We start from the raw sequence: 23,306 nt of genomic DNA on the forward strand, positions 1-23,306 counted from the left end.
ACCTACTTAAGGGCCCTTAATTTGACTTAAATCATTCAGTTCTCTGTCACATTCTTCTCACTGTGTCATGTCTCATCTCCATTTGCTTCCTCTTCCCTTTCTATAATATTGCCTTCAGTGAATTTCCCTTATTAGAGTCTTTCTACATATTTCTTAGACCTTTCAGCTTTCCCTTCTTTGGTTAGTAATTGGTTTGCCATCTGAGCTGTTGATATTCATACAGCTGTTCTTTTCTCGAAAGGTCTCTTATAGTTTCTTGTATCTGTCCTATTGTCATCCATGCCTTTTAAAGCCTTTTATTTCTACCTCTACATCTACATCCACATCCATACTTCGCAAGCCCCCTGACGGTGTGTGGCGGAGGGTACCTTGAGTATCTCTATCGGTTCTACCTTCTATTCCAGTCTCGTATTGTTCGTGGAAAGGAGGATTGTCGGTATGCTTCTGTGTGGGCCCTAATCTCTCTGATTTTATCCTCATGGTCTCTTCGCGAGATATACACAGGAGGGAGCTCTTCGGTGAAGTTATGTTCGCGAAACTTCAACAAAAGCCCGTACTGAGCTACTGAGTGTCTCTCCTGCAGAGTCTTCCACTGGAGTTTATCTATCATCTCCGTAACGCTTTTGCGATTACTAAATGATCCTGTAACGAAGCACACTGCCCTCCGTTGGATCTTCTCTCTCTCTCTCTCTCTCTCTTCTAACAACCCTATCTGGTACGGATCCCACACTGCTGAGCAGTATTCAAGCAGTGGGCGAACAAGCGTACTGTAACCTACTTCCTTTGTTTTCGGATTGCATTTCCTTAGGATTCTTCCAATGAATCTCAGTCTGGCATCTGTTTTACCTACGATCAACTTTATATGATCATTCCATTTTAAATCAGTCCTAATGCGTACTCCCAGATAATTTATGAAATTAACTGCTTCCATTTGCTGACCTGCTATTTTGTGACTAAATGGTAAGGGATCTATCTTTCTATGTATTCGCAGCACATTACACTTGTCTACATTGAGATTCAATTGCCATTCCCTGCACCGTGCGTCAATTCGCTGCAGATCCTCCCGCATTTCAGTACAATTTTCCATTGTTACAACCTCTCGATATACCACAGCATCATCCGCAAAAAGCTTCAGTGAACGTCTAATGTCATCGACAAGGTCATTTATGTATATTGTGAATAGCAACAGTCCTATGATATTCCCTTGCAGCACACCTGAAATCACTCTTACTTCGTAAGACTTCTCTCCATTGAGAATGACATGCTGCGTTCTGTTATCTTGAAACTCTTCAATCCAATTACACAATTGGTCTGATAGTCCATATGCTCTTACTTTGTTCATTAAACGACTGTGAGGAACTGTATCGAACGCCTTGCGGAAGTCAAGAAACACGGCATCTACCTGTGAATCCGTGTCTAAGGCCCTCCGAGTCCCGTGGACGAATAGGTCGAGCTGGGTTTTACATGACCATCTTTTTCGAAACCCATGCTGATTCCTACAGAGTAGATTTCTAGTCTCTAGAAAAGTCATTATACTCAAACATAATACGTGTTCCAAAATTCTACAACTGATCGACATTAGAGATATAGATCTATTGTTTTGCACGTCTGTTCAATGTCCCTTCATGAAAACGGGGATGACCTGTGCCCTTTTCCAATCCTTTGGAATGCTACGCTCTTCTAGAGACCCACGGTACACTGCTGCAAGAAAGGGGGCAAGTCCTTTCTCGTACTCCGTGTAAAATCGAACTGGTATCCCATCAGGTCCAGCAGCCTTTCCTCTTTTGAACGATTTTAATTGTTTCTCTATCCCTCTGTCATTCTCTGTTTCAGTGCCATTTTGGAAAATGTGTGTCTGGACATTTTGTTTTGATCCACCTACCGCTTTGACATAAGACCAAAATTTCTTAGGATTTTCTGCCAAGTTAGTACATAGAACTTTACTTTTGAATTCATTGAACGCCTCTCGCATAGCCCTCCTCACACTACATTTCGCTTCGCGTAATTTTTGTTTGTCTGCAAGGCTTTGGCTATGTTTATGTTTGCTGTGAAGTTCCCTTCGCTTCCGCAGCAGTTTTCTAACTTAGTTGTTGTACCACGGTGGCTCTTTTCCATCGCTTATGATCTTGCTTGGCACATACTCATCTAACACATATTGTACGATGGTTTTGAACTTTGTCCACTGATCCTCAACACTATCTGTACTTGAGACAAAACTTCTGTGTTGAGCCGTCAGGTACTCTGTAATCTGCTTTTTGTCACTTTTGCTAAACAGAAAAAATCTTCCTACCTTTTTTAATATCTCTATTTACGGTTGAAATCATCGATGCAGTAACCACTTTATGATTGCTGATTCCCTGTTCTGCGTTAAGTGTTTCAAATAGTTCGGGTCTGTTTGTCACCAGAAGGTCTAATATGTTCTTGCCACGAGTCGGTTCTCTGTTTAACTGCTAGAGATAGTTTTCAGATAAAGCACTTAAAATCATTTTACTGGATTCTTTGTCCCTGCCACCTGTTATGAACATTCGAGTCTCCCAGTCTATATCCGTCAAATTAAGGTCTCCACCCAGAACTATAACATGGTGGGGAAATCTACTCGAAATATTTTCCAAATTATTCTTCAGGTGCTCATCCACAGCAGCTGCTGAGCCAGGGGCATATAGAGACATCCAGTTACCATGTCTGAGCCTGATTTAATTGTGACCTTCACCCAAATTATTTAACATTTCAGATCTCCGTCAATTTCCTTCAATACTATTGCACTTCTTATTGCTAGAAACACGCCTCCCCCTTTACTACCTAGCCTGTCTCTGCGGTATACGTTCCAATCTGAGTTTAGGATTTCATTACTGTTTACGTCTGGTTTCAGCCAACTTTCTATCCCTAGCAGTATATGGGCATTGTGAGCGTTTATTAATTAGAGCAGTTCTGGGACCTTTCTATAGATGCTCCTGCAGTTTACTATTAGCAATCAAATCGTTTCTACTTGGCCATTTTGAACTTTCTAACTCATTTTTTAGACATCTATACTTCATATTCCTGCTTCTTTTGCTGCATTTTTATATTTTCTCCTTTCATCAATTAAATTCAATATCTTTTCATGATAATCCTCTCATGGACCATGGCATTACTCTTGTCAGTTTCCACAGCAGTCAGCTGATATAATTAGGATGAAAACAGCTAGAATTTTATGTTCGTGTAACCAACCTCACAGTAATTTGTCACATGCACAAAAGGGGGCTCTGAGGGATATCACTGCAGATAAAAACATTATCGCTCTGCAGACAAGTGAGAACCATCATAAAAAAATCAATGATGTTTTGGATCTCACCAATTTTTAAAAAAAAATCAGAACTATCTGACTACAAAGATTTTAAAAATTACTAATTGATTGGTGAAAGCATCTTCATTCTCCTCTGATGATAAGAAGCTAGTCTGCAAAACTGAAGTGTACCTGCGTTGGCTCTATGGATTACCCAAGATGCACAAAGCATAAATTCCTTTGAGGCATATTGTGAATGCTATAGGGTCTCCTACCTACGAATTAGCTAGACACCTTGCCTCATTGCTGCAACTTTTTGTTGATGAAACAAATTATCACATTAAAAATTTATATCATTTCATTGACAAATTAAAGGAAATGCATGTGGGACAAGGTGGTAGCCTTGTTTGTTATGATGGTGTGTCATTATTTCACGATTCCAGTAAACAAAGCTATTTTATGTATAGATGATATTTTTCCAGCAGATATTGTGGAGCTATTCAGACACTGCCTCACCATGACCTATTTTCAATACAATAATGATATTTTACAGACAGATTGATGGGATGGCTGTGGGGAGTCCTCTTAGTCGAGCTGTTGCCAGTTTGTTTATCAAGAACTTTGAACAACAGGCATTGCACACTGCCAGAAAAAGACCAGCCTGGTGGTAATGCTATGTTGATGATACTTTCACAGTATGGACATGTGGAGCAGAGGAATTTGATGTCTTCCTAGTACACCTCAACAGTATCTGTCCAAAAATACAATTTACTATGGAGACGAGAATAATGGCCAGCTGAATTTCTTGGATGTGTCTGTTATAAACATGGGGATGGTCTGTTGAGCCATAGAGCATACAGAAAAACCATGTGTACTGACCATTACCTGCATAAAGATTCTAATCACCACCCCAGACAAAAAAGATGGGTGATTAAAACCTTGGTAGATAAGGTGCACAAAATTTGTGAACTGACTGACTTAGAAGATCAGCTTGAACATCTACATCTGACATTCAAGAAGAATGGTTATTCTAACAAGGAGATAGATAGAATACTTTGCCCTAGGGAGAGAATCAGGACTGTTGAGGAATATAAAATTACTTGTAGTTGGTACTACAAAAAGAATTGTTAACACCCATCTTGAACACATGAGAAATTGCTGCCTAGGACATACTGTAAATATGCCATAACAGAACATCTTCACCAAGAGGGTGATCATGGAAGAAAATTCACTGAGACGAATGTCATATCGAAAACATAGCATTATCATGTGCGTATTTATATAGAGATTATTGAGACTTATAAACACCATAATAATTTTAACAGAAAAGAGGAAAGTGTTAAAGCAGACAAAATTTGGATGTCAACATTGCAACATAAGAATGATGATGGGTTACTTTCAATCGAGAATGTTGGCGATACTAGCGACAATCTCATAGCCGACGTCACATGATAGACTCTGGTGCCCTGTACACTGCCTATATAATCAGCACTCCCTTGAGCTCTAGTTGCAGTTCGCCGTTTTACCTCCAAAGATGTCTCCTGCAGTCAGAGAGGAAATGTTAAGAGAATGTTTTTACATAGGCCACAGCCTAATAGCCCAGAAGTTTTAAATGATGGATTTATTGACAAATAGCAAACACGGATTCAGAAAATATTGTTCTTGTGAAACACAACTAGCTCATTATTGTCATTAAGTAGTGAGTGCTGTCAACAGCTGACATCCAATTGACTCCATATTTATACATTTCCAGATGTTTGTCACCATTCCTGAGGTAACTTCTAACCAAATTGCATGCCTACAGAATATCAACTCAGTTTTGAGACTGGATTTGTGATATACTGTCAGAAAGGTCAAAGTTCATAGTAATTAACAGAAAGTCATTGAGTGAAACAGAAGTAATGTCTGGTTTTCCCCAATGAAATGTTATAGGTGCTCTGCTGTTCCTGATCAACATAAAAGATGTAGAGGCAATCTGATCAGCCCTCTTAGATTGTTTACAAAACATTAAAAGACAGCCTCAGATGATCAAAATGGTTTAGAGAAGATATCTGTGTGGTGCAAAAAAGTAGCAATTGACTCTAAATAATGAAAATGGTGAAGTCATCTAAATGAGTATTTAAAGGAATCCACTAAGTTTCGGTTACACAATAAATCACACGAATCTAGAAGTTGTAAAGTTAACTAAGTACTTAGGGATTATAGTTATACATAACTTAAATTGGAATGATCACATAGATAATTTTTTGTGGAATGCAAACCAAAGACTGCAATTTATTGGCAGACACTTAGAGAATGTAACAGATCTACTAAAGGGATTGCTTACACTACACTTGTGTCAACCATCTTTTGGAGTACTGCTGTGTGGTGTGGGATCCACATCAGATAGGATTGATAGAGGAATCGAAAAAGTTCAAAGAAGGGCTCATTTTGTATTATCACGAAACAGGGGAGGGTGTGCCACAGATATGATACATGAATTGATATGGCAGTCATTAAAACAAAGCCTCTTTTTTAAAATAAAGAAATAAATAAATAAGAGAATTCAGAGCTCGCATGGAAAGATTTAAGTGTTCGTTTTAATATATGTATAAGGCACACACATTCTTTACATAGATATGTGCTATACAAACACAAGAGGAAAAAAATCTGTGCACAAGCCACAAGTAAAGTATCACCTACTTGGAAATGTATTACAATCCAAATGCCTGATAGGTGAAATGAATGGCTTGAAAATTCCATGTTAAGTCACAAAAAATAAGTATCTAATAATTCATGAATGTAATGAAATTAAAGTGCATAAGTTCTCATTCATTCCTGTAACAAAGTACAAGAAGTCAAAACCAACCAAAAGCCTGAAGTAGTTAAGTACATAAGCCCTCCTTGACTCCTGTATTGAAGAAAGACATGTCTTAAATCAGTATAATAGTTAGAATTGTATGCAAAATCACAGTCAATTGCCAGACAACAAAACAACATAAAGATAATCGTAATGTAATCATATAACAATTAAATTACTAATGTATAAAACACAAAAGGGGGGGGGGGGGGTTGGGAGGTGAGATGTGTACAGGCAACCAGTACCAAAAATACTACTGAGAGTGCTTGTGATTATATGCACAATATACCAAGGTAATTTTTAAGCCTTCTGTATAATTGTGTGAGTAGAATGTCCATTAATACAGATGGAGGAGGTCATATCAGTTGTGTGTGCCATCCAGAGATTGAGCTGTACATAAGTTCCCCCTTCCTTGAAGTAAGAATAGCATGTAAGTACAAAGGGCATGGAGGGGGTTATAACATAATAAATGTTACAAAGTACCAAACAACAGTTGCTGAAGCCTAACAGATACCTTATACCTATATCTTATACACTATTTATTACACAGCTGTCCCCCCCCCCCCCCCCCCCCCCCCCCCCCACACACACACACACACACACACACACACACTCTAGCCCTTTGTGCTAACACATTATTCTTACTTAAGTAAGTTATTTTCTACAAGTATGAATTTGTGTGTGGCTACATATCTAGTTGACACATACAACTGATATGACCTCCAGCATTACTACTTGACTTTCTGTTCACACATTTGTACAATCATCCATGTTGCTCACATCTCATTTTTGAGTACATGCCGGGCCACCATGGGGCCCCAGCCATTGCTGCACTACTTCCTTTTCCATACTGCAAGTCTATCTTTCTAGTGTGCTTTTCTCCTCCCTGTTTGCCATTGGATGGCCTTCTTGGTGCTGATTGTGCTTGGTGGTTTTTTTTAAAGGCTTTCTACCCCTTTTCATTATTAATTATATGGTCCACTAGTTTTGTTTAACGTGGTACTTCCTTTCTAAATTTTACAGAAGTGTGGATCATGCAGGGAAGGACACCCAGCCCAGCGTATATTCCAACTTTGTGCATTTCTCTCTTCGAACCCTTCTTTCTTGTAACAGTACTATGCACAAAACCCAGCGGGTCATCGGCATGGTGGTTGCCCCCTGACTGTTGGTGTCGCAGCTGGAAACTCCCCACGTAAGCCAAGGAGTATGGCTGGAGCATGGGGACACCGGGCAACAGTGTAATGGCCAGATAATCATTGCTGTGGATGGGTGATGCCGATGGGGAGAGTTTCCACTCGGAGTGGGTAGCACTGTGGCAAAAGATTAGGTCATAAGCGAATTAAACTTCCTTCTGCTGGTGGTCACATGGCCCCCACCAGTCTCTTCTGAATTTAAGCTGTATTACAATGTGGAGGGGTATGACTCCAAAACATTACCTTCCCTTTTCTGGCTAAGCCATGAGAGGAACATAGAGCTCAGAGGCAAAGTGAGAAATACTCCCCCTTCCCCCAACACTTGGTTTGTTCTAGGACATAGGAGGATTCCTCTTTTTTTACAAAGCGATTGTTCTTTGTTGAACATACCGAGGACAGATTTGGGCAAGTGGCAGCAATTTCGAAAATTCAAAGTGGCTCAATTCTGCTTATTACAAGCTGAGTAATATTCTGTCACTATAACCCCCCCCCCCCCCCCCCAATAAAAGTTTGAATATTGCACTGGGTATCATTTTCAACTGAGATGTGCATTAGGTCCATAATGTCCAGCGGAGACCAAAAGACAACAGAGTGAGTACTGGTGTCTTCATCTTGGCCTTTGAAGGTGACTCATTGCCTGAGAAAGTCAAGGTGATGGTTTATTGCTGTGATGTCAAGCTGTATATTCCTTAACCCATGTGGCACTACAAATGCATGTGATTTGGACACTTGTGTTCGCGTTGCAACACCAGTGCCATCTGTAGGGATTCTGGTTGTCAGTTGCACACGAACACTCCTTGTCCCCCCCCCCCCCCTCCCCCAAATCTATGTCAACTTTGGGGAGCACCATTCCTCCTGTTCACCAGACTGCATCATTTTCAAATGCGAAAAGAAAAATCAAGCAATACAAGACCCTTGACAGCCTCACAGGTCACTATGCTAAGAAGAAATACATTCACCTACATCTTACACATATGATACTGGTGTGTGCTTCTGCTATGGCGATGTCATCCACTTTAGTGACTGTGCCATCGCCCTTCATGTCTTCTACATCTAGCCCTCGGGGCTGTCTGACAACACCAACTTCCATGGTGGATGGGGGTCCTCATCCTGCTACTTTGCCCATATCCCCTTTGGGAGCACCAACTCCCTATCCACTAGGGACATCAGTCCCCAACACCTGGCTGGAGAACAACACACTCCTCCAACCCTTAACATGAAGGGTTCCTTCGGGATGTTCCTTCAACAGGAGTCTCCTGTCCTGCAACTAGGTGCCAGTCGGTTGCTGAAGGAGCCACAGTTTACATTTCGTAGGGCTTTGTATTCCTCGTCTGCCCCATAATTTAGGTCAGACAAGCCCTCGCAGAAGTCTAAATCGCCTAAGAACAAGAAGTAGTAGCCTTCCAAAAAGAGGGAAATTCTTATGGCCTCCATGCTGCTGGACTCCCACCCCTCCATGCACCCTGATTCAGAACAAATGTGTATTGATGGTGTATCTTTACAACCAGTGACAGTAGGTGGCACTGAGGCATAACCTGCCTCCTTGGTCCCTTTATGCCCCCAACCCCCTCCTTTCAAGATATTGATAGCATGATCCTCTAGTGGAATTGCAACAGGGTTGTTGTTGTTTTTTTTTTCCTCCCCCCCCCCCCCCACTTGGCTAAGTTACATCATCTTTTGTGCACTCCCCCCCCCCCCTTTTTTTTTTTTTTTTTTTTTTTTTTTTTTTTTTCCCCCCCCCTTCATCGACCTCTTGGAAACTTGTGTCCCAGCAATGTGGACTACTACCCTCTGTGGCTATCGGGGTTATTTTGAGAACCACACCGACTATGAAAGAGCATCTGATGGTGTTTGCACTTGCATTCTGGACTCTATCCACAGCAAACATGTCCCACTCAACACGAGTATGGAGTCTGTGGCTGTTTGTGTAAAGACATCTCTGGAATTTACCATCTGTTATGCGTATCTCCTTCCTGTTGATGAAGGTGTCCCAAAACACATTGACTGCACTATTTTCTGAGGTCCCCCCCCCTCCCTTCCTAATATTGGGTGACTTCAGTGCCCGCAGCCCTTTCTGAGGTGGAACTAATACCACTGGCCACAGTAAAGCTGTGAAAAACTTGCTCGCAGAGCTCAATCTTTGCCTATTGAATACTGGTATTCTCATACTCAGGTCTTCCGACCATCTATTGGAGAGGCCATGATAACCAGTGCGACAGTGATCATTTTCCATTCGTTTTGACTATACCTTGGCATCAGTTGCCTGGATGTCCACCCAGATGGGCTCCCTTCCAAGCTGATTACAATGCTTCCACTACTGCCATCGCCCTTCACATATTGCCACATGGAGGTATCGATGAGGTTGTCCAGAGTACGATTGAAGCCATTCGATTGGCAGCTGACTTGGCAGTCCTGTACCTTGGTGGACTCCCAAAATCTCCATGGCCATTAGAGATCGCAGGCTAGCTCTCCAACGTCGTAAGCAACATCTTTTGATGGAGCACCTCATTGCCTTTAAATGGTGCGGTGCCTCGTAAAACAACAGAAATGAGAATGCTGGGAGCAGGACGTTGCTACCATTGGATAACATACCACTCCTTCACAGGTTTGGGTGAATATATGACATATCTGTGGACACCATTACCCACAGGTGTAGCTGGTATCTCTATGAATGGTGATGTATACATTGATCCAGATGCTCTTGCCGAACATTTTGCTCTTCATTATGCTTGAACTTCTGCATCTGAGAATTATCAGCCTGCATTTTGTGTCCTCAAACAGTGGGTAGAGAGAATTCCTTTTACTGCAGATCACCTGGAACCTTATAATGATCCGTTCAGTGAGTGGGAATTCCTCAGTGCCCTATCCCTTTGCCCTGACTTTTGCATCTACTGTTGCTCCTCAACTGTGGGTATTGAACACTGACTGCAGGGTGCCATATGAAAGATGCAGTCCTTGGCCCTCATGTTCAACTTCCAGTTTTCCACTGCCAAGACATGAGTCATACACTTCTGTCATCATCGTACTGTCCATCCCCAACCTGAACTCTGCCTCGAGGACCAAATGCTCAATGTGGTGGAGTTATATAGTTTTTTCGGATTGGTCTTCGATCCCCAGTTGGTGTGGTTTCCCCATCTTCACCACATTAACCAAATGTGCTACTCACATCTTAACACTTTTGCTGTCTCAATAACACCAGCTGGGATGCAGACCACTGTACACTTCTGCACCTCTACAAAGCTCTAATTTTATCATGTCTTGATTGTGGGAGCGTGATGTATGGCTTAGCATCGCCCTCAGCATTATAGATTCTGGACCCAAATACAGCATTGTGGTGTCCGACTTGTGACAGGTGGCTTTCGGACCAGCCCTGTGAACAGTGTACTCGTGGAGGTGTGTGTTCCTCTCCTACAAATCAGTTGCCAACAACTGCTGCTCAGCTATGCAATACACATACACTGCTCCCCTGAGCATCCAAACTACCATGTCCTTTTTCCTGGTAGGAAGAGCTACCTCCCACAACAGAGGCCAGAATCTGGAGTCATGATCAAAATTCACATACGAAGGCTCTGCTTTGAAGCCCATCTATCTCCTGTCACCTCATGTCATGGAGAACAAGGAGAAATCGCATGCACCCGCGTGGTGTGTATCCTGGTCTCAGATCTGCCTTGACTTCTTATTTGGAATGAAAGACTCAGTAGAGCTATGGGTTTTCGCCACCTATCCCGGGATGTCCTTGATACATTTCCAGGCTCAGACATAGTATACACTGATGCCTCCACAGACAAACCAGTTTTGCCTACACACATGCAAGATGTAGTGACTGTGGTCTCTGCCAGATGGATGCAGTGTAATCACTGCAGAATTAGTGACCATTGCTTGAGCCCTCAATTGCCTTCGTTCTTGCAGTGGCAAGTCATTCTTAATCAGCAGTGACTCCTTGAGTATTCAGTCTCTCAAACAGTGTTTTCCATGACACCACTGGTTGTAACTACCCAGGATCTCCTGTATTACCTCCACTACACTGGACAGTCATTTGTCTCAGGGGGGACCCTGGGTCACATTGGGATCCCAGAAAATTAAGATGCTGACTGGTTGGCCAAGTTGGCTACCAGGATACCAACTTTGGAAATGAGGGTGGCAGGATAATTGTTGGAGGCTTGGAATATGGGTTGGTGTCCCTGGTTTCTTCGAATAAACTGCAAACCATAAAGGAGCCCGCAACTGTGTGGCAGCCTTCCCTTTGTGGTTCTGGCAGGGAATCTGCTGCCTTCTGATAGCTTTGCATTGGTCACACTTGGCTAACCCAGGGCCACATCCTCCAAAGTGAGGATCCACCCCTCTGCCAGTGTGGTGCCTGTCTCACTGTGGCTCACATCCTATTGGACTGCCCTAATTTGGCCACCTTACAGCAAAACCTTAAACTTGCTGACATGCTACATCTGGTGGTAGCAGACAACACCAAAGTAACTGATTTGGTTTTAAATTTTACCCGTGACAGTGATTTTTACACATCCGTATGACGTAGGACACACTAGCTTTGTCGGCCAATTAAGGGGTTGGAGCCCCCCACCCCCCAGCACCTCTTTGCTTGTTCAGACCTGAGGTCCCCATGGGTGAACTGGCTTGGTGGTCCAGTCTGGTTTCTGTCCGTCCCACCTTTTTTTATTCTTGTTATTCTTTGGCATCTGTTGTTGGTTGATAGACATATTGTCAATGTTCTCTCTATCTTCTGCCTTTAGCTAGTTTTCGTGTAGTGTGGAGAGTGTGTCCCCAGTCACATGTATCCCAGGAGCCTCCAGCTGCTTTCTTGGCAGGTATATTCCTACGTTCATTATGGTCATTTTCACTGATTTACTTTTATACCAACTTACAACATAGTATTAGGGGTAGGAATGGTTCTCGCTTAACTATGCACATGTAATGTATTTGCCAGTATGATCTTTGGCTTATCTTTGTGACCTGTTGGATCATACTTGTATGCTGGACTGCCAGTGTTTTGGGTGCTGTTGGTGAAGCTATTGCTTTGGTGCTATAACTCTAAATCAAATGTATTCACATTTTGACCATGACTGTTTTATCCTTCATACATGAAGACATGCATGTCATGTTGCCATTGTAAATTTTTTCTTAAGTATCTGAAGTGTAACTGGATACTTTTGTTGGATCTTGTATCCTCTATTGGTGTTACATTACTTTTTCTTCTGGTTTGCCATTTGTAGGGTCTGGGTTGCATGAGGATGATAAGTGACCGAAACTGGCTGTAAACAAATTGACTTACAAGGATGAAGTGCATCTGCTATTCTGAAATACACTGGTATCCAAAATTAAAGCAACAAACAGAAATTTTGCAAGGTTGCGTTTATTTTGCCACAAAACATTATGAACAGGAGGTTGCCAAGTAGAAACAATGTAAAGAATACAGAAAGTAAATGATTACAACATGCATAATGGATTGCAACATGCATAATGGTAGACGAAAATGTCTTCCAACTTAACGGATTTGCACATGCATTCCAACAACTGGTTAATGTGCTCAATATAGGGTGTGACGACCTTTGGCAGCAATACAGGCTTGACAACGATGAGGTGTGCTGTGAATTATGTCATCAATCTCATGTTGATGCCGTAACACCCGTTCTTTCAGCAGAGCTGCTCACAAGTCTTGGAGAGTGTATGGCAGATACTGACATGATGCAACCTATCTCCCTAGTACATCCCAGCCATGTTTTATGGGATTAAAATCAGGAGAGCGAGCAGGCCACCCCACATGTGCAGTATCTTCCATTTCCAAGAAAACTTCTACCACCCATGCTCCATGAGGTCGATCATTATGAAGTGTGGTCTCTCAGTATCTTGCAATAACTGCACTTGAGGTCCCAAGATCTCGTCACAATACCTGACGGCAGTTAAACCTTGACAATTTCACCCGTACAATTCCATGAGGTGTTACAGTGGTCAATATAATATTTCCCCTCAGCATTAGGGATCCTCCTTGATATCAGTCTCTTTCCACAATGTTTGGGTGCCAAAATCGTATTCTAGTTCCCTCCAGATGCAAATCCATTGAGAATCACTATCCAGACCAAATTAGGACTCATCTTTGAAAAGAACATTGATCCACTGTTAGACTGTTCAGATGGCATGTTGACAACTCCACTCTAGAAATTCTCTTCTGTGAAGACGCATCATATGTACACATACAGCAGTTCTCTGACAATAAAGGTCACTGCCGAAGCCGATACGAAACATCCAGTGGATGTTAAGAGATCAGATGCTAGTTGCTGTGCAGCTCTAAGGTGCTACCGTCATGCTCGTACAGCCAAATAATGGTCATCTCTTGCTGATGTCACACGTCGGCCATACCCTGGTCTTCAGGATATAGTTTTGGTCTCTCTAAACTGTCACCACATCTGAGAAACAACAGAACAATTCACATTAAGCAATCGGGCCTTATCAGTTTGCGACTGCCCTGCTTACATTATTCCTATGGCCCTCCACCACATAAAGTCTCGTAGGCATCTTCTCTGTGCCATACTACACTGTCTGTGACTGTGTACACAGCGATTGTGGATGGAGGATTAACCGGCAGGCGCTACCCTGTTTGATAGGAGCTCTGACTTCATTACCGTGGTTGTCCGTTGACCAGAATCTTCCATGCAGAACACGATCATACCAACATCTGTTGACAGCTTGTATGATTATGTTATGAATTAAAGACAGGATGGAGGAATAGTGCTTAGTTGTCTTAGTTTTGGACACCAGTTTAGTTCACCAAGGGTGTTAGATTAGACACTCATAATTTTCAAAAAACCAAATGTGATAAGCCTGTGTCACTAGTAGGGCGACTTGTTCTTAAGAGCCAGAAATTTTGTGATATAGTTTTATTCTGTGTATTTTTTTCAGTATGGTATCAAACGGTTTGAGTATGATTTGATTTAGGTGTAGCAAGAGTTATAGAGACCAGAAGTAATTGGGGCCCAGTTCCCAATGCTATGTTGCAGAGAGAAACAATGTTAACTCTGAACTGCCAGTAGTCAGGACAAGTCTTGCCACTACTACTCACTCACACCTTCCCTCAGCGTATCCTTCCACAGCGATGAATCAGATTTCCTGTCCCCACCCAATTCAGCAAATACTGAGGGCCAGTGTCAGGTGACCCATACTCCCTCCTATATGCAATATGTAGTTAAGTGAAAAGTTGTGGTTAACAGTGAGTGAGCAGAAGCAAAAGTTATTTTATTTCTATTGCGTGTTATTTCATGGTGAAGGACTTAAGACAACAGTTGGCTGTAAGGATGTAAACCATTTATGTGGCTGAATTAAGAATAATGAGGAAAGTGCTTGTGAAAACAAAATGTTTAATACCGTTAACATTGCTGCATAGATTGATTCAGGGTATAAAATGTTGGTACAAAACCATAATGAATTAGTTACAGAGAACACACTCATTAAGCATAGTAGTAGTGTGTGTAACTGGTGAGTTAGTGCTAAGTGCTTCTGTTGAATTCTCTATTATAGCTGTGTTAATGAACTATACTTATCACTATAGGTGAAAGTTTTTTCTTGTGTGTGTTTTAAGATACTTTATCATCTGATTCCATCACATGTGAATCTGTAGTCACAATTATACTGTAAGGATGCTAATTAGAGTCCAAATTATGTTGCAGATTTCAAATATATGGCCTATAGCTCCAAAAATAACTTCACCCACACTGAAGAAGGGCATTTCATTCTGTCTAGGTAGAGTTCTTGAAAGTATGATCAATGCCTTCTTGAGAGATTCACCTTCCATTGGGATGTTATAATAAGAATAAAAACTTAAGTTATGTAATATTTCTCAAATTTACAGACAGTGGACATATATAATCATGTGACTAATAATATGTTTCCAAGTCATGATACTAATCAGTATAAAATAATCACTCAGTCGGTTTTGGCACATTATTACCATTGACAGGTGTAGAGTAATGACGAAAACGTTTTATCAAAAGGTATAGAAAATATTTCTCTGTTCTTAAACATAAAAAACAACAAACTCAGTCTTAACCAAATTATAAGTACCTTTCATTGTAGAATGAGTTTACATATCGTGCAATTAAATGCATTGACATTTTGCTAAAGTTGGGTTTATTAGTGTTGAAATTTGTGTTTGCAGAACTAGTGTCTATAGCTTTTCATGAAACATTTATATGAAAACTCTTATTTATTTGTGGCATAGAGCATGTGGCATAGTGTCTGTCTCTTGGGCTACATGTTTCAAAATTGGTGTTATTTATTGGATAGTGGCACTTTCATGCATTTTATGTATAGCTCCAGGTTGTCTCTGTCTACAGGTATAAATTATAATCATTAACTCATTCCATTCTGAGTTGAAGATTAAATGTCAATTCTAACTGTTCCTGTTGTAAAGACAGTGAAAATACTAAACAAAATAAAGGTTTTAAGGATTCTGGTATTAATGAATTGTTCCATCTGTTGCAGGTAACAGCATGTAATATAGGTAGCTATGCTCCTGGTGGTTCATTATTCCCTATGCCTACCCGTCATTCTGGACCTGGTGGGGACAACACGTATAGCCTGTTTAGTTCAACACAGTGGGCCACTCCATCAACAACTCAGTCATCGCAGCAGGGAATGAGCTTTGGTGGCCTGATGAGTGCTAGTGGATCAAGTGGACTTGGAACTCAGGTGTGTGACCCTTTTTCTCCACTTACTGTTTTGAGGAGGGGCAGCAAGATTAGGAAAATGTTTTCTCATGGTAGTGGATGAAAAAGTAAAATGAAATTTGCATCACAAGTGAATTATCAGTCACAAAATGGATGAATGAAGTGGGCAAGAGGAGGCATGGAGATTCTTGGTGGTTTGTACAAGTTGATTCCCAGAGAGTCAATACTGAGTGCAGTTGTGAATCAATAATTGAAGATTGATAATAGTAGGATAAGAAAATAGAGATGTAATGTGTTGCATAAGTTTCCAGTCCAAATTTAATCATCAGTTTGTAGATCTTAGCATGTACCGTAGAATTTCTGTCTTGGTATGTAAATGAAGGTAGCCTTCTGCCTAGAGTTTTTTTAATGTCGTGCGCCCCGCCCGCACACACACACACACACACACACAACACACACACACACACACACACACACACACACGACCACTATCTCCAGCCAGAATGAAATGGTGTAGTGTCTATCGGAAGCAGGAACCAGATTTGGGTGGGGAGAGAAAGGGATAGTAGGATATGGATGGGGGCAGAGTCGTCAACATTTCCTGGCAGAGCATGCAGGTAATAGATGATGGCAGGACAAGGCTGGCTGTGGGGGAGGTAGGATGTTGACATTATCTCTGATGGCTCGAGCCACACCTTTGTCCACATTAAATAAACACCCCAACAACACCTGCATATTTACAATTTCCATCCCTTCCATGCCATAAAATCCCTCCCCTACAGCTTGGCTACCCTGGGACAGCATATTTGCAGTGACGAGAACTCCCTCGTCCAGTATGCTGAAGGTTTCGCAAAGGCTTTCACAGACAGGCACTATCCCCCAGACCTAGTCTGCAAACAGATTTCCCATGCCATGTCACTACACACTCTCACTCCTCTCACCACTCTCAAGAACCAGCTACAAAGAAGTGTCCCTCCCCCCCCCCCCCCCCCCCACCCGCCCCCCACCATACCCTGAAATGAAGGACATCCTACCAAAGATCCTTCCCACTCTTCCTAAAGCACTGTTCCATCACCCTCCCAACCTCCACAACATCCTAGTCTATCCCTGTGCCACACCCAATCCCAGATTAAAACTGCCAGGAAGTTTCATATCAGCACACACTCCGCTGCAGAGTGAAAATCTCATTCTGGAAACATCCCCCAGGCTGTGGCTAAGCCATGTCTCCGCAATATCCTTTCTTTCAGGAGTGCTAGTTCTGCAAGTTTCGCAGGAGAGCTTCTGTAAAGTTTGGAAGGTAGGAGACAGATACTGGCAGAAGTAAAGCTGTGAGTACCGGGCGTGAGTCGTGCTTCGGTAGCTCAGATGGTAGAGCACTTGCCCGCGAAAGGCAAAGGTCCCGAGTTCGAGTCTCGGTCGGGCACACAGTTTTAATCTGCCAGGAAGTTTCATATCAGCGCACACTCCGCTGCAGAGTGAGAATCTCATTATAGAAGGCATTGATTGTTTCTTGCTGCTAACATACTTTACATACGACCTGAATCTCTTTGGATTTTCTGCCACGTTTCGGGAGAAAGTTTCAATGGGGAAACTGTTACAGGCATCTCACATTGAAGTTCGCACTAAATTTCGAGCTTCTGTAAAAGATCGCCAGTCTTTGGGATTTTGTGTCTGTTTAGATTTGGCATGTTTGTTCTGTTGTTTTTGCAACAGTGTTCTGACCTGTTTTGTGTACCAAGGAGGATCAGCTCCATCCTGTGTTAATTTATTTGGTATAAGTCTCTCAATTGCTGCTGATACTTTCTCTCTTAATTCAAGCCACATCTGGTCTATGCTTATATTATTAATTTGGAAGGAGTGGAGATTGTCTCTCAGGAAGGTGGTTTAATGAACCCTTTGCCAGGCACTTAAATGTGATTTGCAGTGTATCGATGTAGATATACTTAAACTCCTGTATAATGTAAGTATTCTGAGGGGAAAGGTATTCTTAACACTCAATTGCCAATTTTGTGTTGCAGTCATTGTGGTCAGGACCAGGCCCATCCCCACTCGAGAGACTTCTGGAGCAACAAAAGCGACTTCGTGAAGGACCAGCTTCAAAAAAGGGAACTTGAAACACTAGCATAATTGTTTATTCAGGAATATAACAAATGTGGCATTAATCTTAACTACATATAATTGCCAGATTTTTGAAGCATGAAAATAATTGTGATGCCTGGTAAATGTAATGAAATGCTGTATCGCTGTGTTATTTAAAGTCAACAAAATGCAGTGATCCATACTTTATAATACAGTACCTAAAGTATAGCTATAAGTGTCAGGCAAGTATAGGTTTCATGTTTTGCACTTGGAGTTGATTAATATTGATCTTTTCTTCTGAGGCTAAGTACAGTGTATGTAATGAGGTGAACATACTACATTCAAGCCATCCAAATGAAGAAAAGATGCTCGTGTGCAGCATGCACCCGGTAAGTTCATAGGGTAATGGTGCTGTAAGCTTTCAGTCTGGGAGTACCAGAAATACTTGATACAGTATTGTTGGACCACGTAAAAACAACTGAGGCACATATGAATTGACTGCTTTTTATGAAAGATTGAATTTCAGTTGAGACTCCCTTGCTACCCAAGCTGGCACTAGATTTTTTCGTATCAAAATTGTTTCTTGGGAAATGGGAGTTGTAAATACAAGATTGTTTACAGACATTGAATTGGGTGTCAGTAGATGTTGTCTTTCCTCATACAAGTTGGTAACAACTCAGTTTTAAGTATTACCTAGTGTATGACAAGTTTGTAATATGGCAAAGCTTAAAACAGATGAATTTTAGGTGTAACAGAGCTTCTGACAAACAAGTTTTAGTTGTGGAGAGTATGTGAAAAGAGATGTTCTATAAACAGTTGACAAAGGAGGTACATTGTCAGAGAACAGTCAATGATTTAGTTAAGTTACATTGAAGCATGCAGCAAGTGTACAGATGGAAACAATTGTAACAGTTCTGTGTTTTTTTGTGGTTAACATAGTGACCAAAAATTAAACTATTGTCAGAATATTCGTTCAGTCAGTGGCAAACAGTAAATAGCATTTTATTTTGTCCAGTACCAGTTGCTTTGGTGCTGTTCCAAAACTCCTTTTGAAACATTCCTTTCAGTGTGTGTGTCAGTCTGTTATGAAGTACTGTGTGTTAAGATTTAAGACCACTGTGTTACTCAGTTTTGTTGTCTTGACTTCAAAAGAACTATGCTCTTCATAAGCTGAAATTTTTAATGTTTGATATTTTCTATGTAGTTTCATTGGCTAATATTTTAGTGTGCACGGGAAGTCACATGACGGATATTATCTGGTTACTTATCAGGCTTTGCTCTAACTTACGTAGAGAGTTCTCTAGCACCAATGAAAAGTTTTCTTAAATGTTGCTTGTATAAAGAGGATTTTGTTAAATCTTAAATTCTTTTGTCTCATATTTTGTCAGTTCCAATAACGTAAAATGATTTATTTACAGTAATTCAAATACTTAAAGATATGTATCTGAGCTAATGAAACATGTACACACTTTTCCATCTAAGCATATCTTTCACAATTGATGTGACCACTGTGGTGTAAAAAATGAAAATATATACTATACCGCCCTACCAGTTGTTGTACTGATGTTTTAAAGGCTGATATAAATGTTGAACAATCATATAGTATGCTTTATAAATTTCTAAAGAGGAAAACAGAAAGCGAAAGATAAACATGAATGACATTGATAAAATAGCATGTACTCATAAAAAATGGACCACAATAAGAGGTAATGGAAACTTGACTCTTTGCAGTCAAGTGCACAAAAAAAGAATCATGGGGAGGAGAGATGGGGGGAAGGGGGGGGGGGGTTGTCAGAATAGCCGAGCACCTGGAAATTTTCAAAGGATTTGATGCAAATTGAGTAGGTCGCTGCAAATATCATGATCTTGAACTACTGAACCATATGTTCCTGCACTCAGTCCTGTTGCTCTGTGCTACATTTTTCTTTGTTGCTTTATCTTTTCCTAGTGAGAGAATAGGTACTGTGGTAAGACATTGGTTTTCCATAGTATCCTTAATCTTTCTTCCTTTTCATCATCCTTCACTTCATTCCTGTCTCTCTTCCTAATTTTATTCTGTTGTCTTCCCACACTCTTATTTTCTTAACGTTTTTGTTTTCCAGTTTCAGCTCTTCGCCATTGCTTTAGATATATCAGTATGAAACAGCACTTGGCTCTTAAGTTTCACCATTTCCCAGCTTTTGTATAAACATATTCTCAACAAACTTCCTTAATGAGCCCTCAGATGCCATTAGAAAAAGGTACATAGTACCATTAAGAAACTGTACTTGTTTGAATATGTAGAGAGATAAAAAAGAATACTAATTATACCAAAAAAATTCTGTAAAATAACTTGTCAAAAACCTTGTTTAATTATCCAATCTCATAATCAACAGGTCATTAAACTCTAATCTTCATTTATAACTTAAGTATCATGAATGAATTATAGCATAATAGTGATTTCCTTTCACTCTCATAATTTGTGTTCATTACTGTTCTTCATAACAACTGTTGAATGTGTTTGATGTAATTGATAAAATGGATCTTCTTGTGTCTTAAGGTTTTCCCTGTATGTTAAGACGATTACCAATGTGAGAGTACAGCTATCCTTATCTATTTCATTCATGTTTGAGAAATTTGAATTGTGGCAGGGGTGTCAGTATTAAAATTTCCTGATGTTAAAACTGTTACTTGTAGCACAAATGTTTGATAGATATATTTTAGTGATACAAATACTGAGGTTTGAAATTGACATGATTGTTTTGTATTCACATCGTCAAAAATGTGTAGCTACATAAAAGCAATATTGTTGTTAGGATGTATGGATTGTTATGTCTTAGAGGACTATAAGATTGTCTTGCAAATATAAAATTTGTGTTAGCTTTTATTTGATAATAAAGCAAAATGAGTAGTCAGTAAGTATAAGTGCAGAAGTTTACCATAATTCTTATGTTTTAGAATTGTGATATTAGACAGGAAACACAGTGGTAAACAAGTATATACAACATAGAATATATCAGTTGAATTGTCTGCTCTGTACTAATTTTTGTTACCGTTTTACACTTAGGTTGTTTACTGCAGCACACCTGGGGGACAATATTGCAATTACTCAATTTAATTATTTTGAAAAAGTACAGAACTCAGCTCACAGTGAAACAATTCTTTTTTCCCCTTTTCTGAAATTTTTACATGAAAGTGCCGAGTTATGTTCAGTTCCTATCAAAGTCTAGCTTAAATGTTTTACAAAAACCTGTTACAACATAAAACTTTGTTATACTGTTTTATATTGCTGTACTATCCCAGTAAGGGAAATTACCACTCTTATGGAAGTAGTTTAAATTTCTGTGTTGAAAGTTATTGTAATTGAATGTTTGAAATGTCTTAAAAGTTTGTGTGTGTGTGTGTGTGTGTGAGAGAGAGAGAGAGAGAGAGAGAGAGAGAGAGAGAGAGAGAGAGAGAGAGAGAGAGAGAGATACTGGTATTTTTAGTCTGGAATTGAATCCTACAGGAAGTATCTGTAACAAAGACATGTTGAACAGCTGCACCAAATAAACTTTTTATCATTTGTGTAAAGTTGTTCACAAATTTATTTTATTGAAGAACCTTTATTGTAATGTTTACAACAAAGTAATTTGATGTGAATGCAAAACAAATATTTACCACTAATGTTTTCTGGCATTATAAAAAAATTTCTTTTCTATACACAACTTTTCATGTGAAGTTTTGTTACTTTTTCACATGTCAGAGAGAAACTGGAAAAAATAAAGAATGGAGTCCTTGAATGGTTATTCCAAAAACTTAAACGGTTATGGAATTATCTCTTGTTTTTAACCCAATACATCTGTTATGAAGTTCTGTAACCAGATGTCAATATGACCATGTAAAATTTTAAAAAAACGAAGTTGCTGTCCAGAGTGTCATATGATTGAGTACAGATTTAGTAAGAGTAATCTTGACAGTATTGCATAATAATTGTGTGCTGTGAAGCAACATCTAGTTTTAGAAATGAAGCTATAATTTCAGTTTGATCTGTTAAGTACATTGCGTGCTGCAGCGTACACAAATTATGTAAAAGTTCTCTTTGTGACTACAAATTGCAGTATATTGTTCCTCTGGGTAATTAGCTGAAATCTGTTGCATAAAAATGATGATAATATGGTTATTACATATTAATGAATCATTAAACAGTATTTGAAATACAAAAAATGTCTTTGGCCAGATGTGTATGAGTAGCATAGGTGATTTCATGCCATGCTTGCCTACTACTCTTGATATTCACATTTCCTTTTAAAAGAAAACAGCAGTCAAAAGCAGCAATTTACTGCTACAAAAACAGTTGTAACTTCACTTCTCTTGCAAAAAGTATAATAGATTTTCTTTGCTTTGGTGTCAGTGAAATCCTGCATGACTTTGTTGAAATTCAAAAGCTGTCTCCACACCGGCAGCACTGCATCAAGAAAAGCAAAACTGAGGAAATACGTTCGGTGAAGTACACCATGTCTGGTGTAGACGTGGCTAAGGCCGGTATTACACTATCAAATTTCTTTGTCAAAGATTTGATCAAAGATGTCATCCGTCCAATATATTTGACAAAGATCTTTGACGTAGCGCTAGACGGGGTATTATACTGTCATCAAAGTTTTCGTCAAAGTTCAAGATGGCGGACAAAAACAAATTGTTATTTTTAACCACAGCAGCAGCTGCTTGTGCCACAATTGCTGTGTGTGCACATGTGATACAGAAGCGGGGGGGGGGGGGGGGGGGGGGGGGGGGGAGGGGGGGAGGCACGTACCTGGGTGAAGCCGTGAGTTTCACGCCAAGACGAAAAAAGTAAAACTTGTTACGTGAGCTAATAGTGGAAGACGTCAAATCGTACATAAATTTCTTGCGAATGGATGAGCATACTTTTCAGTATGTTCTCAGTGAAGTGATTCCTCATATCTCAAAACACAATACTCATCTAAGAACTGCTATATCTGCAGAAGACAGGCTCACTGTAACACTTCGATTCCTTGCTACAGGAGAAAGTTACTCTAGCTTACAGTACAGCACTCGAATTCCACAATGCACATTAAGTAAAATAATACCTGAAACGTGTGAAGCAATTTATAAAGCACTAAAAGACCATTGTCTGAAGGTAAATAAATGTTCTATACACTTTATGTCCATGAAGATAAATTGTTATTTTATTTTAGTTACATATCAAATTACAATTGATGTGTGATACCACAAAATTAATAGAGATGTACGAAGCGGATGAGACGCTTTACAATGTGAGGATTATA

General features: G+C 40.2%; 1 protein-coding gene across 7 annotated transcripts in view; it reads left to right on the top strand.

Annotated features, from left to right (window-relative positions):
• The window catches only part of LOC126299523 (uncharacterized), a 204,364-nt gene extending 182,540 nt beyond the window's left edge, over positions 1–21,824 (top strand). For all 7 annotated transcript variants that reach the window (XM_049991498.1, XM_049991497.1, XM_049991492.1 and 4 more), the window contains 2 exons: positions 15,779–15,985; positions 17,982–21,824. In XM_049991498.1, coding sequence (XP_049847455.1) covers positions 15,779–15,985; positions 17,982–18,077 — 303 coding nt within the window. In that variant the 3' untranslated portion in view covers positions 18,078–21,824. The remainder of the gene's footprint in view (positions 1–15,778; positions 15,986–17,981) is intronic.
• The last annotated feature ends 1,482 nt before the right edge of the window (positions 21,825–23,306 follow it).

Source organism: Schistocerca gregaria, chromosome X, assembly GCF_023897955.1.
Source record: "Schistocerca gregaria isolate iqSchGreg1 chromosome X, iqSchGreg1.2, whole genome shotgun sequence".
Classification (NCBI taxonomy): domain Eukaryota; kingdom Metazoa; phylum Arthropoda; class Insecta; order Orthoptera; family Acrididae; genus Schistocerca; species Schistocerca gregaria.